Genomic DNA, 11,824 nt, shown 5'->3' on the forward strand with positions numbered 1-11,824 from the left:
TTTGGGATTGTTTTCAGATTACACGTATGTAGTCAGTTGATCAGTTTCTAACACCTTAGTTTTATGCTCAAGTTTATTTCTACATAGTGCAACTCAATTTGACCTAAACTTAATCTAGTAGAGGCAGCGCAACAGATCTTTAAACAATTGTCTCTCCTACTGCATCATTTCCACCCTCTTGTGTTTTGTCCCAGGCCATTGCTTTACCTCCTATTGCCAAGTGGCCTTATCAGAATGGGTTTACATTTAACACCTGGTTCAGGATGGATCCCTTGAATAACATCAATGTTGACAAGGACAAACCATATCTCTACTGGTGAGTAAACAACTACATACATGCATGCTCCATGTTTCCAGTGTCCTGGATATGCTCTCTCACAGGGGTGCTGTAAATCCACATTATAACATCAGAGAGAAGAAAATTACACTTTCCTGTTTTTCATCAATCTAATTGCTTTAGCTTTGTACTAGGAATCACGCCATCTCTGCAGAGGCCCATAAAGCTACCAGCAGCTTTATTGACAAAGCAATATGCTGTCTGATGCTCTGTGACCTACACTGATTTTCCCCATCTAACCTGATTAAAACTGCAACTTGTTTTTCAAGGTTAAACTCGTTTTACAGACACTTTTTTTCTCCCCACACACTGGCAACACTTACGTAATGTGGTTTTATGAAAGGGGCTCATTTTGTTTTCAGATATTGTTCAGGAGTTATAATGGAGAAAGAGGGGAATTAGGTGAGATTATTGAGATTAAAACCCATGGAAGCATGAACTACGGCGACTGGCACTGGCTGTTACAGAGGCAGACTGCTGCAGTGGGAGGCACTGTGGAGGTATTCATTTAGATTTGAATATCTGCCACACAAGGCCCACGTACCAGCTTTTGCAAAAGCTTGTGGGTAATTAGTGCTAAAATCCTTAATCCAAAAGTGCAGTGATATGCAGCTGCCACTCTTTCTGTTCATGAGAGCAGCTTTGGGAGAAAATCACTGAATACAATGGGACATATACAAGAGTTGTGGGACGCAATGGAAGAGAAAGTGGATAATAATGACAGAGAAGACTGTTTACACTAATTGGTCACAGATAACCGTTAGTTCCAGTGAATCGCCTGCTGGCTGCCATTGCTTTACCTGGATCACACAGTTTGAATGCATACATCTACTTACCTGGGAAGGACTTGTTTCTCTGATGTGTAACATCAAAAAGAAAAAGAACTTCTGCCTAAGCTAACTTGTTGGTATTCATGCAACAATTCCTTACTGACAGTCACAAAAAAGATGAGATATGCCAAGCTAATCCGTTTTTTATACGTCGCTCCGAGAGCCTCATCGCTCAGTGGCATGGCGTGTAGACAACAAAATAGAATTGTATCTTCAGAAGCGTGGCTGCTCTACCTGATGTGTAATCACAAGCAGGCTTGTCCACTGGAGCGTCTTGGCTGGCTCAGTGATAGCTAGGTGTGGGGCTCTATATGCCTCCGGCCCTGAATGCACCACACAGTATTACAGCCAATGCTCTCTTCATCTACCTTGTCAAAGCGGTCTGTTTGTTTTAGATGATCCCAATGGGTGGTGGTGGTGGTGTGGGGCTTTGAAGATGGTACTGGATGACCTTGCGCCTGATGCAATTCTAAAATAGGTTGGTCTGAAGTAGCTACATTACTCATAGGTGTGGTTTGGGCGTAACGTGCAATAAACCAATCAGAGCGTCATCTCACATTCCCTTTAAAAGCAGGCGCGCTTGATTCATGGCGGATTGCTGTTATAATGGCGGATTTGCTAGGCGCACGCTCTTAATACATCCATGGGCGCACGCCAGGAGCGGTTCACAGCCGAGGAGATCGACGTTTGCTATCAATTTTTCTTTTTGTCAAAATGTAAATAAAGAAATGTCACAAAAACATACTTCCCATGTTTTGGGCTCACTCTCACTGAATCACGAGGTTATGAATGCATGGTGATATTTTTGCAATGTAGCCTAACATTAGGCCGAGATGACCTCACTGTAGACGATGCAGCTCTTCTGTCTGTCCTCTCCCATGCTGCTGCTGCTGCAGCATTTGGGTTCATGGTAGCATCGGGACATGCAGTTCAACATCACATCTCCTTAAGTCCTCTAATATTTCCTCATTTATGTCATGGACACAGCCATGATTCATGGAAATGTTGTGTAAAACAAGGTCATGTTTTTCCTTCCATGTATGGTTTGCAAAAATGGGAACTGCTGGGTCCGTGAGATGAGAGAAGCAAAGTGTATGCGCGGTGTGCACACTCTACATTGCGGCCAAGCATGCGCCCTTAAAATAGCATCTGTCAATCCTATTTGTGATCGGTGTAGGGAAATGCCAGCCACCCTCTCACATATGTTCTGGTTTTGTTCAAAACTAGATAATTTCTGGCACTCAATATTTAAAACTTTTTCAGATGTTTTACAAGTACCTATAGAACTTTCTGCCATCGCTGCCATATTTGGAATAACTCCACAAGACACTCACCTTAACCGCCAGGCAAAGAATATGATAGCTTTTGCATCTCTCATAGCTAGGCGGTTAATACTCTTTAAATGGAAGGAGGAACTTCCTCCAACCTTTAACATGTGGATCAATGACATTCTACACCATTTGGTATTAGAGAAGAATCACTATTCTACAAGAGGATGTATTCAAAAATGTTATGCTACATGGAAACCTTTAAGTTATATAGAGAAATTAGATGTCACTAATATTGATGTTTCACATGACTGATCCTGTATTCTGTATAATTTGAAACCCATAAGGACCATTTTTGATTACTTGATTTTTTTATTTTTTATTTATTTCTTTTTCTTTTTGATGTATTATCTTTATTTACTTATCATACAGTTTTGTTTTAACACACACACACACACACACACACACAGTATTCAGACCCCTTTACATTTTTCACTGTGTTTCATTGCAGCCATTTGCTAAAATCAAAAAAGTTCATTTTATTTCTCATTAATGTACACTCAGCATCCCATCTTGACAGAAATGTAGAAATTTTTGCAAATTTATTAAAAAAGAAAAACTGAAATCTCACATGGTCATAAGTATTCCGACCCTTTGCTCAGTATTGAGTAGAAGCACCCTTTTGAGCTAGTACAGCCATGAGTCTTCTTGGGAATGATGCAAGTTTTTCACACCTGGATTTGGGGATCCTCTGCCATTCTTCCTTGCAGATCCTCTCCAGTTCCGTCATGTTGGATGGTGAATGTTGGTGGACAGCCATTTTCAGGTCTCTCCAGAGATGTTCATTGGGTTTAGGTCAGGGCTCTGGCTGGGCCAGTCAAGAATGGTCACAGAGTTGTTCCGAAGCCACTCCTTTGTAATTTTAGCTGTGTGCTTAGGGTCATTGTCTTGTTAGAAGGTGAACCTTTGGCCCAGTCTGAGGTCCTGAGCACTCTGGATGAGGTTTTCTTCCAGGATATCTCTGTACTTGGCCGCATTCATCTTTCCTTCAACCAGTCGTCCTGTCCCTGCAGCTGAAAAACACCCCCATAGCATGATGCTGCCACCACCATGTTTCACTGTTGGGATTGTATTGGGCAGGTGATGAGCAGTGCCTGGTTTTCTCCACACATACCGCTTAGAATTAACACCAAAAAGTTCAATCTTGGTCTCATCAGACCAGAGAATCTTATTTCTCATAGTCTGGGAGTCCTTCATGTGTTTTTTGGCAAACTCTATCCGGGCTTACATATATCTTGCACTGAGGAGAGGCTTCCGTCGGGCCACTCTGCCATAAAGCCCTCACTGGTGGAGGGCTGCAGTGATAGTTGACTTCGTGGAACGTTCTCCCATCTCCCTACTGCATCTCTGGAGCTCAGCCACAGCGATCTTTGGGTTCTTCTTTACCTCTCTCACCAAGGCTCTTCTCCCACGATTGCTCAGTTTGGCTGGACAGCCAGGTCTAGGAAGAGTTCTGGTCGTCCCAAACTTCTTCCATTTAAGGATTATGGAGGCCACTGTGCTCTTAGGAACCTTGAGTGCTGCAGAAATTCTTTTGTAACCTTGGCCAGATCTGTGCCTTGCCACAATTCTGTCTCTGAGCTCCTTGGGCAGTTCCTTCGACCTCATGATTCTCATTTGCTCGGACATGCACTGTGAGCTCTACGGTCTTATATAGACAGGTGTGTGCCTTTCCTAATCAGGTCCAATCAGTTTAATTAAACACAGCAGGACTCCAATGAAGGAGTAGAACCATCTCCAGGAGGATCAGAAGAAATGGACAGCATGTGAGTTAAATATGAGTGTCGCAGCAAAGGGTCTGAATACTTATGACCATGTGACATTTCAGTTTTTCTTTTTTAATAAATTTGCAAAAATTTCTACATTTCAGTTTTTTTCTGTCAAGATGGGGTGCTGAGTGTACTAATGTGTGTTAATGAGAAATAAAATGAACTTTTTTGATTTTAGCAAATGGCTGCAATGAAACACAGTGAAAAATGTAAAGGGGTCTGAATACTTTCCGTACCCACTGTGTGTGTATGTGTGTGTGTGTGTGTATATATATATATATATATATATATATATATTTTTTGTGTGTACATGTAATTATGATACTTAAGTGATGCATGTAATATAAGTGATTCCATACAAGTTCAATCAATACTAGGTTGTTGAATGGTAGAGTAATATTGTTGCAGGGACGGGGCTCTGTTGGAGCGAAGGGGGGAGGGTATGATGTTTATACTTGTAATATTTCTGTTCACCTATGCTTCTGAATGTATGTGCTTTGTACACTATCTCTTTATGTATAAATATCAATAAAAAAGACTTGGAGCAACAACAAAAAAAAATAGCATCTGAATAAGACGGCCACAGACCAGGAAAAACCTAGTCTAAAGTCAGTGGCGGAACTGTTTTCTGAAACTGCAAAATAGCACTAGGGAACGTTTGTGCCGGAACACGCCTCCTCTTTTTGCTGAAGCACCCCCGGGAGCACAAGTTTATTCCCCAATTTACTGACGTGAGTCTGTGGAGGGAAAAGTCTGCTGTGCGTCGGGTGCAAAGTAGGAATGATACATGTGTCGGTGTGCTGGGTGCAAGAGAGGGCCCATACTCTGCATCACCTCTATGACAAGACCCCACTTTATTGTCTGTAGCAGTCCAGCACACAATGGTTCCCTGTCACAATATAATTTAGTGTTTCTTTATGTTTATTCAAGTCTTGATGCAGAATCCTGAAGGTTTTCAACTTTATAATTCAAAGAAGTGAAAAATGATCTGTGTGAAGGAGAAACATTTTGGAAAGATCTTTATTGTCATATCAATAGAACTGACGTCAGTGCTACAACTGCTGCATCAACAACACAGGATGTTAGATAACTCCTTGGAGAGAGACAGACAACTTGAAGAAATGAAATGCAGCTACAAAGTGTAGTTATTAATGCTCAAGTGAATAAATAATACATCTACAGTTTCTGCATTAGCAATTATGAGCAAAGAAATTTAAGCTTAGATTGCTCTATATATACAGTACTTCAGATATGTTCCACTTGAATGACTTGGTGAGTGAGACATACAGACGGTAAGATATGAAAAGGGTTTATTGTACACAAAATGAATTCAGACTTGGGAGAGAGCTGTTGACAGACATTTAACTATGAAACAAATGCCTATGCATAACATCATTTTCTTTTTTAATGTTGGAATAGTTGCCTTTGATGAAATGTCTTAAATTATTATACTGGATTATGTTTGATTCTGCAATTCTTAAAGCCACCTGAGGACAAATCAGTCACAGTTTAGGGCTAGTTCTCTAATCTTTTAGATTAGAGAACTAGTGTAGTATTGCAAGGTTGTTTGTGTGTGTGCGCAGGGTGTGGTCTGTATGGGCTCGTCTCGTGTTGTATACAGGTGGCATTTCCTCACTGCTGACATTATATATCTTTTATCTGTGGAGTCAAGAAGATTAGAGGAGAGGGATTAGACCATGGGAGCATCAATGAAGTGTGCCTCATCAACTAAGTGTTTTTCTTGTATTTTCATCTTTGTTACCATGCCTGCACAATTTGCAGTAGCTCTCACCTCGGGTGTTTCCCTGTTCTAGCTGGTTAAGTATATTATCATAATTCTCATAAGAATCGTAAGAACTACCTGTCAATTATTCCTGCAAATTGCTTTGTGTCTGCATAGCGTGAGGAATTTAAAAATGATGTTGCCCCAATCTCATTATGCAGAAGGAAGCATTCACTTCAGTTTTGTTAAGGAGGAAACATCCAAAGACATTTTTAATAACTAAAATACGTAATAACTTATAGTTACACTGCATAACTTGGCAGTCAGAAACCTTCCAAACTCAGTTGAGTTGAAATGTATGTTACCCTGCTTGTTGAGACATGAATTAGGTTTACCCTGTTAACTTTGCAGCTCATGATATATACTGTGCATGTTTCTGTTCACAGCTATCGGACCAGCAAGGGCATTGGGTACTCTGCACATTTTGTTGGTAACTGCTTGATCGTGACATCACTCAAGTCCAAAGGAAAAGGTTTCCAGCACTGTGTGAAGTATGATTTTCAGCCCAGGAAGGTAAGAGCAGCTTTGGGTTGTACTCATGTGTTCCAGCTGTTATACCACATATGATTATGTTATTCAAACCAAACCTATTTGAATTTATTACATTACATGTCATTTAGCTGACGCTTTTATCCAAAGTGACTTACAATGTCTATATATGTCAGAGGTCGCACGCCTCTGGAGCAACTAGGGGTTTAGTGTCTTGCTCAGGGACACATTGGTTGATGTATCTCCCACACCAAAGGCATGTCTCATATCCACTGCGCCATCACCACCCCACCACCCCCCAATTCAAACAGCGGACCCTCAAGACATGTTCAGTAGCTACTTTGTAGTATACGTAAGGCACATATTAAGATTAAGACATACTTTATTGATCCCGTAAGGGGAAATTACTTACTTTTTTCTTACTCTGTTGTTAGTTATCACACACATTACACAAATGCCCCGGAGCTATACATGCACTAATGGAGACATGTCAGAGTTAGGGGGATGCCCATGACAGGCACCCTGAGCAGTTGGGGGTTGGCAGGGCCCAGTAGGTGAACTGGCACCTCCCCAGCTACCAGTCCACACTCTGTACTTGGTCCTGCACAGGGACTTGAACCGGCCACCCTCCGGTTCCCAAGCCCCTATGGACTGAGCTACTATCACCCCCAATTTATGAACATGTATTGCATTATACCAACCACTTATGTCATAAGTGTGCATCAGTGTGGCCTGAGCTGAGAGGACCGTTTTCAAACATCCTGTAATTTACGCCTGACTCCCTGACCGCCACCTGTTCTTTCACTGGCATTACAAAGTTGTATGTCAACATATACCTGAAGTGTTTACGACTCCCAGAGGAGTCTTACAGATGTAATTGGATGTAAATGCAGATGAGAAAATGAAACTTAATCTAGCATGGAATGTCAGTGTAGTGTAGTGGCCCCTGCGGAGAAGGAAAACCGGCTCAAAGCATGTGTCAAACAATTCCAGCCTTCACAGACCACCTGGGAACAAGCATTCCTCTCATCCCTACCGCCACAGTGCAGGTATCGTTTTGCAGAAGCTCTTAGAAGATAAAACATGTTGAATTAAGTTTTTAATTGATTTTGGGTTCAGACATCTGCGGATAAGTGCCGTTCTAAATTACCTGCGGGCAGCTTGCACTCTTCCCCTCAGCCTCAATAAGTGTCCATACGTTTGTGTGTAAGACGGCTGTTATTCCATTAGACTGCTCACAGTGCCCTGCGTGGGTCAGACGTGTCCAGAAGACATGGACAACCTATTGCCTGCCGATGTGGTTGTGCCACATGTCTTGATTTTTTGAGTCTGTGCTGTGTTGCCAGATTGCATCAATATATAAATATTTGTTACCTTTCTTTTATATGTTTTCTGATAACAGAGAAAAGTCAAATTACTTAAGACAATACATGTTCCCCATGAAGTCTTTAAAATAAAAGAAACTCTGAATGGCTGCGAGCTCCGGACCATTCTGAGCAGCTGTTTATGTTTATGAAAGCGTGGCTTGTTGATGCTTCTGATGCTGATGTGAAGACGAGAGAACCCTAGGGTATTTATTTGTTTGTCGAGTAAAAGTAATTATAGTGGTGAACAGCCCCTTGTATAGCTATGATGTAATTTGTGTAATTAGTTTTTAATATCAAGGTGTAGTTTAATTGACATTTAGGGCCCTATTTTAACGATCTGAGCGCACGGCGTGAAGCGCCTGGTGCAGGTGCGTTTAGGGCGTGTCCAAATCCACTTTTGCTAGTTTGACGGCGGAAAAAAGGGTCCGTGGGCCGGGGTCATGGTTCAAAAGGGTTGTACTTAGTGTCTTCATTAATCAGAGGTGTGTTTTGGGCGTAACATGCAATCAACCAATCAGAGATCATCTCCCATTCCCTTTAAAAGCCAGGCGCGTTTGGACCTTGGAGCATTGCTGTTATGATGGAGGATTTGCACCGTAATATTTTTATTTGTAATCTTCTGCATGTGTGTGTGCTGCTGTGCGTCCCTGTGTGTGTAACAAGCATAGTGTGCGCGCGCTGTGCACGAGCCTAGGAGCATTTTACTAATGCTCTGTTAAAATAACAATGAAATGCTGCGTTATTGACTTTAGACCAGGTTTTTGTTGGTCAATGGTGCCATCACTTCCCACTGCCTCAAGATAGCCCAGAATGCACCTGAACACACTTCCCTGTAAGACCAGCATGGGCCACAGATGAGAGCAGGTGCATTTGCTATTTAAACGACGTGGGCTCTGGACGGGAAACTGACAACTGCGTCGTTCTTAAAATAGCAAAGACACTTGCGTCGGGCTTTGCGCTGCGCTGGGTGCAAGAGAGGGCCCATAGTCTGCATCACCTCTATGACAAGACCCCACTTTATTGTCTGTAGCAGTCCAGCACACAATGGTTCCCTGTCACAATATAATGTAGTGTTTCTTTATGTTTATTCAAGTCTCGAAGGCAGAATCCTGAAGGTTTTCAACTTTATAATTCAAAGAAGTGAAAAATGATCTGTGTGAAGGAGAAACATTTTGGAAAGATCTTTATTGTCATATCAATAGAACTGACGTCAGTGCTACAACTGCTGCATCAACAACACAGGATGTTAGATAACTTCTTGGAGAGAGACAGACAACTTGAAGAAATGAAATGCAGCTACAAAGTGTAGTTATTAATGCTCAAGTGAATAAATAATACATCTACAGTTTCTGCATTAGCAATTATGAGCAAAGCAATTTCAGCTTAGATTGCTCTATATATACAGTACTTCAGATATGTTCCACTTGAATGACTTGGTGAGTGAGACATACAGACGGTAAGATATGAAAAGGGTTTATTGTACACAAAATGAATTCAGACTTGGGAGAGAGCTGTTGACAGACATTTAACTATGAAACAAATGCCTATGCATAACATCATTTTCTTTTTTAATGTTGGAATAGTTGCCTTTGATGAAATGTCTTAAATTATTATAATGGATTTTGTTTGATTCTGCAATTCTTAAAGCCACCTGAGGACAAATCAGTCACAGTTTAGGGCTTTCCGTTTCTCTTCCGTAGTCCCTTTCTGGTTCCCTCTCTTACCACACAGTTGTTGAGTGAATAGTTGTATAGTTAGATAGTGTTTCATCCCTGAATAACTACAGCCAGTGTCTAACATGGCTCTGTGCAGCGATGACTTGTCTTGCCTCCTCTTCTTCCTTTTTCTCTGATCTATTATTCACAATGTTCCACTGCAGATTTGAGAACATTAGAAAGCAAACCTCACAGCTGTGGCTTTCTAGGAACTTTATCTGAATTCCTCAGTTTTTAAAGAAATGAATGGGAGACCAGAAATGATGATGATGTGGCTCTATAAACCAAACTTAATTGTAGTTTTAGTTAAGTGTAATTGAGAGGCACACTCTTACAAAAGAATGATAATGACCCACTTAGTGAGTGACCTGTTCTGGAGCTCCCTTATTAAATCTGTTTCTGTCTGACTCTCTTCTCCCCCTCAGTGGTACATGATCAGTATAGTTCACATCTACAGCCGCTGGAGGAACAGTGAAATCAGATGCTATGTTAACGGACAGCTTGTTTCTTACGGAGACATGGCATGGCACGTCAACACAAATGATGTAAGCGCTCTTGTTTCTTTACTCCTCCTCACTATTGTCAGCTTTTTCTCCCTGGTTTTGATGTTTATTGGCACAGGACTGACTGAGGCTGCCACATTAACGTCTCACATGGCCATAAATTGCGACAATCCTACATCTTCAATAGCGCTCATCGGGCAAAATGAGTTTTACCACATCAACATGGATTTCACTCAGATATATGACTGGCAGTCTTAATTTAAATCTCCATCCTTCACAGAGTTGCTCTGCACTAGAGGGTGAAAGATGGAATATCAAACATTTGGAGAACAGATTTATGTATAGAGTGAAAAATGGCTAAATCTCAGAAGCTACTGTAGATATGTGTACAGAGATTGCAAATACCATGAGACCGATCTCGTTTAAAATGTATGACATTATATGAAATTGCATGTTTGAATGATTCTAAGCTAAAATGAAAACCTGTTTTTACACATAACACAGATTTAAAAAGCAATTTGCACTTGCAGAGACGAGGAACATTTCTAGAGGTGTATTTCACACTGTAGCTGTATTCAAGGGAAGATTGCACAAATGACAGGATGTGATTTAAGTGTGGTTCATGAAATATTCCACCACATTAAGTAGAGCTGTTTTTGTGGAGAAATGTTCCCACACCTGAAACGAAATGTACTGCAATGGCTGCAGAAACAGTTGCATCACAAAGACACTAGGAATCATAGCACAGACACAGCCACGGAATAGTTTAGATTTTATTTCAACCGACGGACATGTACAAATGTATTGAATGAGGTGGCATAAGCAAATCACACCACCACATCAAAGTACCATGTAAGGCAACATACTACATCTTAACATTGTCCTCCATCCAGATTATTTAAACAAGGGCTGCTGTTTCGTCATACGGATGGAGAGCAAAGTCACATAACCGATCTGCATAGAAAATATTGTAAGCTGACAACTAAAAGTGATGCTACATGTGATGAGTGTCTTGTAACACATAAATAAACTGAAAAAAGCCATTTGTATTATCTATATAATTTTGTTTCTCTTCATCTTTTCTTTCTCTACTATTGAGATTCTGATATTAACACCTACATGTTCTTAATTTTGTAGATGATTTTCTATGGTAGCATTGTGCTTTGCTTAAAAAATAAAAACATAGATTACTGCCATCCTTCTGTTCTTTCCAGTAGGACTGAAGCTTGAAGTCTTGGTAACTGTTTCACATGATTTCATGTGTGATAAGGTATATTTTGTACAGAAAGGTTTAATATCAGATTGGATGGGCTTTTCTAACAGAGTTAAATGTAAGACAAGCTTGATCAAGATTTTGAATTCTCTATAAACAATGTGTTTTCCCCCCAGTACTGCTTGTATAGGCCTTCATACTGACTGTTTGGTGAGTTGTTAATTAGCTGCTGCTGTTGTAAGCTATCCTTCAATTTGATCCTGATTCCAATCACAGCACGTATTCTTTCTGTCCCAGAGGTTATATTGAGGTTTCCTATCTTTGTAAATCAGGGACATTGTCTTCCTCCTTCCGATGGGGAATTGTCTAGGTTAACACTGAACGAAACACAGAAGGTGATGTTGTTTTGGATGGTTATATTGACAATAGAATTTCTAGGAGGAAAATATAGCACACAAGCAAATGTTGTACTTTTTACTTTTTGCCCACT

At 40.8% G+C, this 11,824-nt stretch overlaps 1 protein-coding gene across 1 annotated transcript; it reads left to right on the forward strand.

Moving 5' to 3' along the window:
- The first annotated feature begins 201 nt into the window (after positions 1–201).
- Positions 202–11,537, forward strand: LOC144513694 (neurobeachin-like). The gene is made up of 4 exons (XM_078244878.1): positions 202–316; positions 6,434–6,560; positions 10,044–10,163; positions 11,511–11,537. Exons 1-4 carry the CDS (start codon positions 264–266, stop codon positions 11,535–11,537), a joined length of 327 nt encoding a protein of 108 aa, XP_078101004.1. The 5' UTR covers positions 202–263.
- The last annotated feature ends 287 nt before the right edge of the window (positions 11,538–11,824 follow it).

This window comes from Sander vitreus, chromosome 3 (assembly GCF_031162955.1).
Source record: "Sander vitreus isolate 19-12246 chromosome 3, sanVit1, whole genome shotgun sequence".
Classification (NCBI taxonomy): domain Eukaryota; kingdom Metazoa; phylum Chordata; class Actinopteri; order Perciformes; family Percidae; genus Sander; species Sander vitreus.